Below are 15,362 nucleotides of genomic sequence, written 5' to 3'. Positions count from 1 at the left end.
TTGAGATCGGACACCATGTCCCGATTGGAAAACCCCTGATGTACCTAAACAGTGGAAACCCCCCACAAATGACACCATTTTGTAAACTAGACCCCCCAAGGAATTTATCTAGATGTGTGGTGAGCACTTTGAACCCCCCAGTGCTTCACAGAAGTTTATAACGCCCGGGCGTGAAAATAAAAAATTCGTATTTTTTCCACAAACATGATCTTTTAGTCACCATTTTTTTTTATTTTCCCAAGGGTAACAGGAGAAATTGAACCCCAAAAGTTGTTGTCCAATTTGTCCTGAGTACGCTGACACCCCATATGTGGGAGAAAACTACTGTATGGACACACGTCAGGGCTCGGAAGGGAAGTAGTGGCGTTTTGGAATGCAGACATTGATGGAATGGTCTGCGGGTGTCATGTTGCCTTTGGAGAGCCCCTAATGTACCTAAACAGTAGAAACCCCCCACAAATGACCCCATTTTGGAAACTAGACCCCCTAAGGAACTTATCTAGATGTGAGGTGAGCACTTTGAACCCCCAAGGGCTTCACAGAAGTTTAGAATGCCCGGGCATGAAAATAAAAAAATCGTATTTTTTCCACAAACATGATCAATTAGTCCCCAATTTTTTCATTTTCCCAAGGGTAACAGGAGAAATTGGACCCCAAAAGTTGTTGTCCAATTTGTCATGAGTACGCTGACACCCCATATGTGGGAGAAAACTACTGTATGGACACACGTCGGGGCTCGGAAGGGAAGCAGTGACGTTTTGGAATGCAGACTTTGATGGAATGGTCTGCGGGTGTCATGTGTGTTTGGAGAGCCCCTGATGTACCTAAACTATTGAAACTCCCCACAAGTGACCCCATTTTGGACACTATACCCCCTCACGGAACTTATCTAGATGTGTGGTGAGCACTTTGAACCCCCAAGTGCTTCACAAAAGTTTATAACGCTCGGACGTGAAAATAAAAAAATCATTTTTTTCCACAAAAATGATATTTTTGCCCCCAAATTTTTATTTTCCTAAGGGTAACAGGAGAAATTGGACCCCAAAAATTGTTTTGCAATTTGTCCTGAGTAGGCTGATACCCTACATGTGGGGGTAAAACACTGTTTGGGCGCATGGCAGAGCTTGGAAGGGAAGGAGCACCATATGACTTTTTCAACTCAGAATTGGCTGAAATTGAGATCAGACGCAATGTTGCATTTGGAGAGCCCCTGATGTGCCCAAACAGTGGAAACCCCCAATTCTAACTCCAACCCGAACCCCAACACACCCCTAACCCTAGCCCTAACCCTAGCCCTAACCCTGGCCCTAACCCTAGCCCTAATGGAAAAATGGAAATAAATACATTTTTTTTATTTTATTATTTTTCCCTAACTAAGGGGGTGATAACGGGGGGTTTGATTTACTATTTGTGGCGGTTTTTATGTTTGGCAGCTGTCGCACGCTAAAAGACGCTTTTTATTGTAAAAATAGTTTTTGCATCACCACATATTGAGAGCTATAATTTTTCCGTATTTTGACCCACCGAGTCATGTGAGGTCTTATTTTTTGCGAGACGAGTTGACGTTTTTATCGGTACCATTTTCGGGCACGTGACATTTTTTGATCGCTTTTTATTCCGATTTTTGGGACGCAGAATGAACAAAAACCAGCGTTTCATGAATTTCTTTTGGGGGGGTGCGTTTACACCGTTCCGCATGCGGTAAAATTGATAAAGCGGTTTTATTTTTTGGGTCAGTACGGTTACAGCGATACCTCATATAGGTCGTTTTTTTATGTTTTGTCGGTTTTATGCAATGAAAACTATTTTATATAAAAAATAATTATTTTTGCATCGCTTTATTCTGCGAGCTATAACTTTTTTATTTTTTCGCTGATGATGCTGTGTGGTGGCTCGTTTTTTGCGGGACAAGATGACGTTTTCAGCGGTACCATGGATATTTATATGCGTCTTTTTGATCGCGCGTTATTACACTTTTTGTTTGGCGGTATGATAATAAATCATTATTTTCTGCTTCGTTTTTTATTTTTATTTTTTAAGGGGTTCGCTAAAGGGGTTAACTAATGGGACAGTTTTATAGGGCAGGTCGTTACGGACGCGGCGATACCTAATATGTGTACTTTTATTGTTTTTTTTTTTATTATTTTCAAAAAATGAATTTATTGGGAAATTTTTTTTTTTTTTTTTACTAATTTATTTGGCGATTTTTTTTAAATTTATTTTTACATTTTTTTTAAATTTTTTTTTTACTTTATTACATAGTCCCAGGTGGGACATCACTGTCCTGTGACAGATCGCTGATCTGTCACATCACAGATCACTGTGACAGATCAGCGATCTGTCACAGGCAGTGCCGAATGCTTCCTCATGCCTGCGCTTTGCAGGCACTGAGGAAGCCAGCTTCCTCAGGTCCCCGAAGGCCCCCGTCGCCATCTTGGATTCGGGGGCCTGGAGGATAGGAGCCCCCCACAGCAGCGCTGCACATTGCGCTGCCGTGGGGGGCTCAGGGAAGCACGGAGGGAGCCCCCTCCCTGCCGATGCTTCCCTTTAACTCCCGGTACACCGCGATCATGTAAAAATATTTTATAGAAAAAAATAATTATTTTAGCATTGCTTTATTCTGAGAGCTATAACTTTTTTTATTTTTCCGCTGATGGAGCTGTACGGGGGCTTGTTTTTTGTGGGACAAACTGACGTTTTCAGCGATACCATGATGATTTACATTTGTCTTTTTGATCGCGCGTTATTCCACGTTTTGTTCGGCGGTATGATGATAAAGCATCATTTTTTGGCTTTTTTTTAATACTTTTTATTTATTTACAGTGTTCAATACAGGGGTTGTTTTATAGGTCGGGTCGTTCCGGATGCGGCGATACCAAATATGTGTACTTCTTTACGGGTTTTTTTTCATAATAATATTTATTTATGGATACTAAACAAACATTCATACACACACTTTTTTTTATTTAAATACTTTTACAACTTTTGTTTACTTTTTTACTTATTGCCACTGCGGGACCTTCACTTCCTGCAGTCTGGTCGCAGTTCTAAGGTATAGCAATGCAGGAGTGGTGCTATACCATATAGTCTGTCAGTGCAGTAGACACAAGTTAGGCTGGAGACACACTAGCCATTTAAAAATGGGTCCGATTTTGATGCAGGAGAGTAGGACGAGTGTAATACAAGTGTCATGTGAGTGTTATGCATTTTTTTGTTCGAGTACAATCCGATATTTCACACCTAGCATCCGATTCACATCCGAATGCAGTGCGATTGCTATCTGATTGCAATGCGATTTTATCTTGAGCTTTTACATAGCCAAATGTTCTAAGTCATCTCTATATATAATTGCCTTAAATTGTCACACCGGAAGTACGCCGACCACCATATTGGAATACCCAAGTGATGGGTATTCCAATATGGCACCCGCTGGTGGTACCAGGCCCTTCCACAGTACCACCAGCGGGACCCCCCCTGCCACCGCCGGGACCCCCCACTGCCGCCTCTGGACCTGCCGCCACCGCCGGACCCCCCCGCCAGACCCGCTGCTTCTTGCCCACCCACCCACCTCTGTCACAGCCGGCAGGAAAGACCGCGGCTTGCGGCATGTGCTGGAGATGGGGTGTGGGCGCCCTCTGGTGGTGCCGCACCCCATCTCCAGCACAAGCCAAAAGCCGCAGTCTTTCCTGCCAGCTGGCCGCGGCCAGGACCCCCGCTGCCGCTGGACCCGCCGCTGCTGGCCACACCGCCGGACCCGCCGCTGCCTGCCCACCATGTACATACACACACGTACATACACACATGAACAGACACACACACACATACGTACACACAGACACACGTACGTAGACACACGTACACACACACGTACTCACACACATACTCACATACACACACACCTACTTACATACACACACACGTACTCACATACATACACACACATGTACTCACATACACACACGCACATACACACACACACGTACTCACATACATACATACACACACACGTACTCACATAAACACACACAGGTACTCACATCTCCAGCACAGGCCGCAAACCACCCTCTTTCCTGCCGCCTGTGACTGCACGGAGGTGGGTGGGCAGGCAGTTGCAGGACACACACACGTACACACACACGTACGTACACACACACACACACACACGTACACACACACGTACTCTCATACACATCCCCCACACACTTCCCTCCCGATGCAATAGCATCGGGCACACCTTTAGTTTACACATCGTTTTAAAACAAAATATTCTATAAAACATACATATATACACAGTATATATATATACACATATTCTAGATACCGTAGATAGATTAAAAGCCGGCAAAAGATCTGCCGCGTACAGGATAGAATAGAATAGGTTAGAATAGATTACATATATACCCATAGAATAGGTCTTTATATTGCATAGAGATATAGATAGAAGATTAGCCATAAATTAATTTGTCGGCTTCTGTAAAATCAATGCAGGAGCTGACAGGATAGGAGACATGGTTTACATACAGTAAACACATGCATAATAGTTTGTCTGATGTCAGTGACCAATGTAATTAGTATAGTGTGCGTGCAAATTATGGGACATGTGTACATTTAATAAAATAATCTTTTCGGGGAAAAAATGGCGTGGGCTCCCACGTAATTTTCTGCACCAGACAGGGAAAGCCAGCGACTGGGGGCAGATATTCATAGCCTAGGAAGAGACCATGGTTATTGGACCCCCCTGGCTACAAAAATCTGCCCCTCAGCCACCCCAGAAATGGTGCATCTGTAAGATGGCACTTAGCCTTTCTCTTCCCACTGCCCTGTAGCTGTGGCATATGGGGTAATAGTTGGGTGTTGATGCCACCTTTCTATTGTAAGGCGACATCAAGCCTGGCTTAGTAATGGAGAGGTGTCAATAAGTCTGTCACTGACATATATATATATATATATATATAATCTATCTTTTCTATGCTAACCTGTCAGGTGTGTTTTTACAGTAGCCGCATATGAATTGCCAGCTTTTCAAAGGACACCAAAATCGCACCCATTGACTTCTATTGCGGGATGCGATCCGTTTTCTGACAACAATCGCAGCATGCTGCGATTTTTTTCCATCCTGATCGTGATCCAATCTGAACTGGAAAAAAAAGGCAGATGAGCACACCATCATAGATTAACATTGGTGCGAATTCAATCCAATTTTTTATCGAATTGAATTTGTCCGATTTCATCGCCAAGTGGGCATGAGCCCTTACTTAGATCATGCACTGCACATGATAAAACTACCGTAACTTGCTAGTGCCTGGTGACCCAGATGTCGTCATGACTAGAAGACTAGACGCAATGGGATGAAACTGAATGGGAGGAGACACAGATTAGATATTAGAAAAAACTTTTTGACAGTTAGAGTGATCAATGAGTGGAACAGGCTGCCACGAGAAGTGGTGAGTTCTCCTTCAATGGAAGTCTTCAAACAGAGGCTGGACAGACATCTGACTGGGATGATTTAGCGAATCCTGCTTTGAGCAGGGGGTTGGACCAGATGGCCCAGGAGGTCCCTTCCAACTCTACGATTCTATGATTCTATGATTACATTGGGTCACCATGGCAACGATCGGGACCCTGCGATGACATTGAGGAATCTCTGATCCAAGGGCAGAGGGGCTGTCTTCCCTCTGCCGGCTCTCTAAATGCTGCGATTACACCACACGCAGCATTTAGGGGGTTAATGCTAACAGCGGTGCAGGCACAGCTCCTGTCACTGAAGCCAGGTGTTAGCTGTCAGAATCAACTGACACACGGTGGCAATCGTCCACGCACAGCCCCCTGTCTGCGGGCAGTCGCCGTGACGTATATATACTGCATTGGTCCCGAAGTCCTTCCCGACTATGACGTAAATATACGGACAATGCTGAGAAGGAGTTAAATTTTTCAATTGTTGAATTATTTATCTATGGCACCTTCCATGTCCAGGCCCTGACAGGTAGCCTAATCATTATTAAAAAAAAATTGCTCCTATTTTAGTCCCCTAGCGTTGTTCTTAAGGCACTTCTGCTGTAATGGATGGTTGGGGCCCTTTTTAATCTTGCCCATATTAATGTAATATCCAAACCCAATGAAAATTCCACAGATAATGACTGGTCCATTTCATTAACAATGATCTTAAGATTGTTAACAAAATATTGGTCATTTGTTTGAACTCCCTTGTGTCTAAAATATATTTATCCTTTCCACATGCGATTTATACCACATACACAAGCTGCAGGCAATATTCACCAAGATAGGGTATGCTATTAACCCCTTCATCCCCAAGTCATTTTCCATTTCTTGCATTTTCATTTTTTTGCTCCATTTGTGCCCAGACCCATAACTTTTTTATTTTTCTGTCAATATGAGGACTTGTTTTTTGGGGGACAAGTTGTACTTTTAAACGACACCATTAGTTTTGCCATATAGTGTACTGGAAAACGTGAAAAAATTAATAAAAAATTGCAAAAAAAAAAAAAGGGCTTATCTTTTGCGTGCTGAGCTGATGTTTTTTTGGACAGCATTTTGGTGTAGATACGATACTTTCATCGCCCGTTACTGCATTTTAATGCAATGATGCATCGACCAAAAAAGTAATTCTAGTGTTTTAAATTTTAAATTAAGTCAGCCGTCATTTGCGGGGAAAGAGAGAGTATGCTGGTAAGGGGTTACATAAACTGTCCTATGAGTAGGATCTTGGGTAATTTTTATAATTCCGAGATTGGCTGGATAAACTCTCTATTAAAGGAAATCTGTCAGCAGATTTTTGCTATCTAATCGAAAGCCAGCAGGGTCTGAAACTGGAATCCAACGATGTGTAATTTATTAAGCTCAGTGCTATTCACTTACCCTTAAAATTTTATCACAAGGAGATTATCACTGCCAGGTCTGATGTGCACAAGACTGCTAGACCGACCAGGCCTCCTCCTGTGATAAGCAGCTCACTGTCAATAGACGATGCACATAGAGAGCTGTTGTGTGGGTGGGGGTTAGCTTTCCAGCTTTGCTACATGATGCATCTAAAAGCTCCGATTCGGTGTATTCATGTTCTACATCATGCTGCTCTCAGATGAGGTATCAAAACCTGCTGACAGATTCCCTTTAATACCTCTTTGGTGAAATCTCAGTATAAACTCCTCATGAGCTATTTATTAACAACCCATAGGTTGCCACAGATTTTCCTGGGATCTCCACCGCACAATTCCTTTTTTTACGATACTGGGAAAGAGGGTTTGTTTTTGGATTTACTTTGTATCACCTTATGCAGAGAGTAACCAGAGTTTCCCTTACCTGATCTACCCGGGAGGCGTTACTGATCAGACATATACAGGATACCTCCAAACACACTCAAAAACTAATCTCCTATATGTTCCTTGCCACCAGAATAACTTTTGCAGGAGCTTGGAAGACTCATTCAATTGATCAAGTAAAATTAAAACTCTCATGGATCATAGATAAATGAGTAGTTCTCTAGCCACCATTTAGCCAAGGCTGCCATCTTTTACAACACACCACAGACAGGGGTTTTGTTCGGGGGGGGGGGGGGGGGGCAAAACTTCTGAGTAGGCCCCTGACCAGGTAACCCTGATTACAACTATGGTGGTGCACTCTAATAGTGGATGTAGGAGAACCTCAGCAGATCACTGCACTGTTAATGAAAATAATCTCCAAAGACAAATATCACATCAATATTAACGCCATATGACAAAGAAAAGAGAAAAGGCCAATGTATATGGACTGTGCATACCTGTAGTACAATATATCAAAAAGACTGCTTTATTAACAACAAAATGCAAAACATGGTTAAAAACATATTAAAGACACAATGGCGACACTCCCATCATAAATCTACCAAATATTCATACGATCCTTCAGGCTGATGCTATGATTAAGATGGTCCACTTAATAAATTGTCATGTGAGTATATAGTACAGCAAGACAAATAATCATACATGAACATATGCACAAGGGTCAGAATATAGTACTGTCTAGCTAGTAGATAATACTGTTACCAAGAGAAACCATTCACATAGTGGGTCATGTGTGGGCGACCCCACTAATGTCCTATAAGCATCAAACCAATATGGAGAAGAATCTGATGCAGCAATCAAAGGCTACAAGACCAAAACCACCCAACCCCCCTGCCATATGAGGCAATGGCTGAACACAGGATAACAGCACCACAAGAAGCAGTAAGACATGAAAAACTGAAAGGTTGGCAAACCGCAATACCAAATAGGTTCTCAGTGCCACATGAAAATCTAGGACTGATCCAAAAGGTGCTCTAAAAGGTATACCCTGCGAGCCCTTGGATGAGATGAAGATTGCTGCAGGGTGGAACCCCTTAGGGGAACGAAGGAGTGGGTGGTATGGAAAGACAGGGGTGTGGGAGAGCCCCACGCATATCGATGCAAAGTAGCTTTGTCAGGGGAAGTGTTGGCAAGAAAAAGACACAGTCTTAAAATAGTGCGAAGGATAATTACTAATTAGTTATTGGTGTGTCTGTCCTCCTGAGCCGGAGCAGGAAGCAAGGATCTGTCACACCGCTCCGACATCCTCACCCGGCCTCCACTCCCACGCCATTCCTGCATACTCACCCGGTCTGCGCTCCCATGCCGCTGCCCCTTGCCACCCGACGGCCACGGCGGACACCTGACAGGCTCGCGGCCGACGCCGTCTGCATGCAATGCGCATGCGCCATAGGCCGCGCCTCCCTTCTGCTTCTTGTGCTTCGGCTGTGCCCTGACCTGGAAGCACCTTCGGACCAATGGCAGACCAGACGGGGCCATATCAGGCCTCTTCCCCCTGAGGGAGGTGCCTGATCGTTGTGTTTCCGTGGAAAATTGGGCCCTGCTTCCTCCTGTGCTCTCTGCTGTCTCTCGGTCCCGTCCTCTGTGTTTTCTGCAGCAGCCTCGCACTCCTGTCATCCGTGTTCCCTGCAGTATTCCCACAGTCCTGCCTCCGGTGTTCCTGCTCCATCCTACTCCAGTCCTGCCTCCGGTGTTCCTGCTCCATCCTGCTCCAGTCCTTCCGTCTTACTCCAGTCCTGCCTCCGGTGTTACTGCTCCATCCTGCTCCAGTCCTGCCTCTGGTGTTCCTGCTCCATCCTGCTCCAGTCCTACTCCAGTCCTGCCTCCAGTGTTCCTGCCCCATCCTACTCCAGTCCTGCCTCCGGTATTCCTGCTTCATCCTGCTCCAGTCCTTCCGTCCTACTCCAGTCCTCCCTCTGGTGTTCCTGCTCCATCCTGCTCCAGTCCTTCCGTCCTACTCCAGTCCTGCCTCCGGTGTTCCTGCACCATCCAGCTATCAACACTCCAGTCCTACAGTTCTACTCCAGTCCTGTCTCCTGTATTCCGCTCCATCCATCTCTCCACGTTCCCGTCTTACAGTCTACACTTCAGTCCCACACTCCTACTCCAATCCATCCTGAGCCGCCCCTCTCAGTACCGGCTTCCGTGGTACTCGAACCCCTGGGCCTGCTCCTAACGGTCACTGTATAGGGGTCGGTTCCACCTGGCAGCTCGCCCCGGGGCCCCTCGGTGCCACGGTCCAGAGGGTCCACTCCTGGTGATTCCGGCTCCTGACCTGCCACGCTAACAGGATCTACATCAGAAAGCGCGCTAGTGCGCCGTTGCGGCAGCATAATGGGATGTCCAGGATCCACATCAGAAAGCGTGCTAGTGCACTGTTACGGCAGCATAATGGGATGTCCAGTGGCGTCACTGCAAAATCCACGCATGCCCAATGAAAAAAGCCGACAGAGAAGTCCTGAAGTATGGCGAGACGCATGCGTTGTGTGCGGCCACACACATGAAACCCATCTCAAAAAATGTGTGCATGCGCAATCGCTGTGTGCCGGTCACTGACTCAGAATGCGATGTTCATATCAATGGCAAAGCGCGCGCGTGCGTGGTAGCCGTACATCGGCTGTAAATCCCAAATGTATGATGTAGGCATTTATGGGATTTACTACCGATGTACAGCTACCAGGCACGTGCTTTGCCATTGATATGAACCTAACATTCTGAGTCAGTGACCGTCGCATAGCGATTGCGCATGCGCACTTTTTTGAGATGGGTTTCATGTGTGCGGCCACACACAACGCATGCGTCTCACCGTACTTCAGGACTGGTCTGTCGGCTTTATTCATTGTGCATGCGTGGATTTTGCAGTGACGCCACTGGACATCCCATTATGCTGCCGTAACAGTGCACTAGCACGCTTTCTGATGTGGATCCTTGCTTCCTGCTCCGGCTCAGGAGGACAGACACAATGGTAATTATCCTTCGCACTATTTTAAGACTGTGTCTTTTTCTTGCCAACACTTTCCCTGACGAAGCTGCTTTGCAGCGATACGCTTGGGGTTCTCCCACACCCCCGTCTTTCCATACCACCCACTCCTTCGTTCCACCTAAGGGGTTTCATCCTGCCGCAATCTTCATCTCATCCAAGGGATCGCAGGGTATACCTTTTAGAGCACCTTTTGGATCAGTCCTAGATTTTCACGAGGCACTGAAAACCTATTTGGTATTGCGGTTTGCCAACCTTTCAGTTTTTCATGTCTTATTGCATCTTGTGGTGCTGTTATCCTGTGTTCAGCCATTGCCTCATATGGCAGGGGGGTTGGGTGGTTTTGGTATTGCAGCCTTTGATTGCTGCATCAGATTCTTCTCCATATTGGTTTGATGCTTATAGGACATTAGTGGGGTCGCCCACACATGACCCACTATGTGAATGGTTTCTCTTGGTAACAGTATTATCTACTAGCTAGACAGTACTATATTCTGACACTTGTTCATATGTTCATGTATGATTGTTTGTCTTGCTGTACTACATACTCACATGACAATTTATTAAGTGGACCATCTTAATCATAGCATCAGCCTGAAGGATCGTATGAATATTTGGTAGATTTAAGATGGGAGTGTCGCCATGTTATTTTTAATGTTTTAACCATGTTTTGTATTTTGGTGTTAATAAAGCAGTCTTTTTGAAATATTGTACTACAGGTATGCACAGTCCATAGGCATCGGCCTTTTTTTCTCTTTTCTTTGTCATATCTTGCCTTCCATGCATTTTGTAGCACCCCAACCCCTATAGTTATTGGTTTATTGAGGTGCACCCAGTACCTTGTTGTTTGTTGCTATTACCGCCATGTGGTGACAGTTGTAAATACTAGCCCTGCAGAACATATAAGGCTACAGCACAGTGATAGATGGTGACTTACAGCTGAACTTCTTTCTTATGGAGTCATTCAATTTTCCCATCTTTTCAATCTGGCCCAGACCGACATGACAACTTCTCCAGACAGGATTCGTCTGCAGAGATTACAAGTAAGACACATCTGACTTCTCACATTTTCTGCACCGTCCATATGCATGCCCAACCTGTGCAAACTACTCATCCTGCTGATACCCCAATGCTGAGCAGCTGCTGCTGCATGTGTCCCTATTACTGCACCTACTGTGTGGTACTGCATGCCCTCTAATTTTCCTCCTACTGAAGCGCTACATTTCCTTTTCATTGCGCTTGTAAAGTATGATGATGATGTCAACAAAGTGCCCCACAAAAACACTAAGACACCCCCATAGTGAATTATTCCACAGTACCTTCTACATGCACAGTATGATGACACTACTGTACACCACCCCACAACTGTCCCGGAAAAGTATGGTGACCCCAACATAGTATGATCCCCCAACTGTGACCCGAACACAGCCCTCCATGTAGTATAATGGCCCCACACCTCTCCACACTGCATATTGCTCACATGGTCCATACAGCATAATGCATCCCCCCTGGTTCTAACAGCATAATGCATACCCACATGGTCCATACAGTATAATGTATCTCCCCATGGTCCATACAGTATAATCATAGAATCATAGAATCATAGAATCGTAGAGTTGGAAGGGACCTCCTGGGCCATCTGGTCCAACCCCCTGCTCAAAGCAGGATTCGCTAAATCATCCCAGTTAGATGTCTGTCCAGCCTCTGTTTGAAGACTTCCATTGAAGGAGAACTCAATGCATCCCTCCATGGTCCATACAGTGTAATGAGTCCCCCCCCTGGTCCTCACACATCATAATGCATCCCCACATGGTCCACACAGTACAATACATTCCCACATGGTCCAAACAGTATAATGCATCACCCTGGTTCTCACAATATAATGCATCTTCCCTGGTCCTCACAGCATAATGCATCCCCCCATGGTCCATACAGCATAATGCATCCCCACATGGTCCATACAGCATAATGCATCCCCCCTGGTTCTAACAGCATAATGCATCCCAACATGGTCCATACAGTATAATTAATCCCCCCATGATCCATACAGTATAACGCATCCCTCCACGGTCCATATAGTGTAATGAGTCCCCCCCTGGTACTCACACAGCATAATGCATCCCCACCTAGTTCCAAACAGCATAATGCATCCCCCCATGGTCCACACAGTACAATACATTCCCACATGGTCCAAACAGTATCATGCATCCCCCTGGTTCTCACAGCATAATGCATCTCCCCTGGTCCTCACAGCATAATGCATCTCCCCTGGTCCTCACAGCTTAATGCATCCCCCATGGTCCATACAGCATAATGCATCCCCACATGGTCTATACAGAATAATGCATCCCCCCTGGTTCTAAAAGCATAATGCATCCCCACATGGTCCATACAGTATAATGCATCCCCCCATGGTCCATACAGTATAATGCATCCCTCCATGGTCCATACATAGTAACATAGTAACATAGTTATTAAGGTTGAAGGGAGACTTTAAGTCCATCTAGTTCAACCCATATCCTGTCCTAACCTGCTCTAACATGTTGATCCAGACGAAGGCAAAAAAAACCCATGTGGCAAACAGTAAGCTTCATATTGGGGAAAAAAATTTCTTCCCAACTCCACATACGGCAATCAGACTAGCTTCCTGGATCAACGCAATATTAAGGAAACTAGTGTATATACCCTGTAATATCATACTTTTCAAGAAAGGCATCCAGTCCCTTCTTAAATTTTAGTAGGGAATCACTCATTGCAACATCATATGGCAGAGAGTTCCATAGTCTCACTGCTCTTACAGTAAAGAATCCGCGTCTGTGAGTATGCTTAAACATTCTTTCCTCCAGACGAAGAGGATGCCCCCTTGTCCCCGTCACAGGTCTAAGAGTAAAAAGATTATTAGAAAGGTCTTTGTACTGTCCCCGCATATATTTATACATTGTAATAAGATCACCCCTAAGCCTTCGATTCTCCAAACTAAATAACCCCAAGTGTAATAACCTGTCTTGGTATTGCAGACCCCCTAGTTCCCTAATAACCTTGATCGCTCTTCTCTGCACCCGCTCCAGTTCAGCTATGTCTTTCTTATACACCGGAGACCAGAACTGTACACAGTATTCTAAGTGTGGTCACACTAGTGACTTATATAGAGGTAAAATTATGTTCTCCTCATAAGCATCTATGCCTCTTTTAATGCATCCCATTATTTTATTTGCCTTTGCAGCAGCTGTCTGACACTGGCCACTAAATGTGAGTTTGTCGTCCACCCAAACACCCAGGTCTTTTTCAGTGACAGTTTTGCCCAGTGATTTACAATTAAGCACATAATTATACATCTTATTCGCTCTACCCAAGTGCATGACCTTACATTTATCCCCATTAAAGCTCATTTGCCATTTATCAGCCCAAGCTTCTAGTTTACATAAATCCTCCTGTAATATAAAATTGTCCTCCTCTGTATTGATTACCCTGCAGAGTTTAGTGTCATCTGCAAATATTGAAATTCTACTCTCTATGCCCCCTACAAGGTCATTAATAAATATGTTAAAAAGAAGCGGGCCCAAAACTGACCCCTGTGGTACCCCACTGCTAACCGTGACCCAGTCTGAGTGTGCTCCATTAATAACCACTCTTTGTTTCCTATCCCTGAGCCAACTCTTAACCCACCTACACATATTTTCCCCTATCCCCAATGTTCTCATATTATGTATCAACCTTTTGTGTGGCACCGTATCAAAAGCTTTTGAAAAGTCCATGTACACCACGTCCACTGCATTCCTTTGGTCCAGTCCGGAACTTACCTCTTCATAAAAGCATATCAGATTAGTCTGACAGGAACGGTCCCTTGTAAACCCATGTTGATATTGGGTCATGAGGTTATTCTTCTCCAGATACTCCAGTATAGTATCTCTTAGAAAAGCCTCCAATATTTTACCCACAGTTGAGGTTATACTTACTGGCCTATAATTTTCGAGTTCAGTTTACAAGACAGAGGCCAGAATAGTGTTCTTTTGGTTTTTATCTGGCTGGTACGCATTTGTCAAATGTCCACCTTATAAGTGCACACCACCGACAGTAGCCACAAAATTCACATTATACAGAAAGACAGGAAGAAGGCAGCACCTGATTGTGTTTCCATGTAGTTTCTTTCTGCTGCTGTCCTTCTAGGATATCACCCTCCAGTAACCACTGAGATCTTTTAGCCTCAGCTAGCTGACGTTCCTTTTGTCGGAGAGCCATTTGCTTTTTATGAAGTTCCATCTGAGTAGAGAATAATGTGTTCTGCAAGTCTAAAAACTGGAGCTGGGTTGGCGTTACTGGAAAAGTCTGGAAAACACAACACAAACCATCTCTGAGGACAGACTATATCAGGAGTAACAATTCATTCTTTTCCTGCCACAAACATAACAGAAAAAATATGGCACAGATGGGCATTTGTATCCATAACTTTGTATTCATAAGCAGCAGTTTAGTATTTTCTGCAGTCAAAACCTGCTCTCTTGGTAGCAAAAACACTGAATTCAATTCTCCTGTTTTTCAGCGTTTTCACACGTTTTTGGGGAGCAGATTACATGTGTGCTTTGTCTACAATATGTTTAATAATTTTTTTTTTTACCCAAAACACTTAAAACTATTGCATTTTTTCAACGTTTTCCACTCTCATTACTTTCTATGACAAAATGGACAAAAACATGCTGCAAATTTATGAAAACAATGCAATTTTTTCAATTCAGTCAGGAACAAAAAAAAAAGTGTGCATCAAATGTCAGAAATCTTATAACTTCCTCTTAGGGCTCATACTCATTTGCGAGAAATACGGACGAGTGCAATCCGATAAAAAAAAAACAGATTGCACTCGGACCAATGTTATTCAATGGGTGACATGTCATCTGCAATTTTTTTCTCAGCTGACATCGGACTGAGAAAAAAAATCGCAGCATGCTGCATATCGCTGCGTATCTCGGACAAGGCTCGTCCATGCAATTCAATGGGCACGAGAAAAAAAAATATTGCACAGCACTCGCACCATGCGAGTGCTTTCCGAT

General features: G+C 44.4%; 1 protein-coding gene across 1 annotated transcript in view; it reads right to left on the bottom strand.

Annotated features, from left to right (window-relative positions):
- LOC141066950 (myomegalin-like) overlaps nucleotides 1-15,362 on the bottom strand; it is a 397,502-nt gene that overhangs the window by 206,669 nt on the left and 175,471 nt on the right. The window contains exon 6 of the mRNA XM_073558018.1: nucleotides 14,440-14,643. Coding sequence (XP_073414119.1) covers nucleotides 14,440-14,643 — 204 coding nt within the window. The remainder of the gene's footprint in view (nucleotides 1-14,439; nucleotides 14,644-15,362) is intronic.

The sequence above is a fragment of the Dendrobates tinctorius genome, unplaced genomic scaffold, assembly GCF_039654945.1.
Source record: "Dendrobates tinctorius isolate UK_male_01 unplaced genomic scaffold, ASM3965494v1 ptg000012l, whole genome shotgun sequence".
NCBI classification, from domain to species: Eukaryota; Metazoa; Chordata; class Amphibia; order Anura; family Dendrobatidae; genus Dendrobates; species Dendrobates tinctorius.
This window is presented reverse-complemented; position numbering and strand designations above follow the sequence as displayed.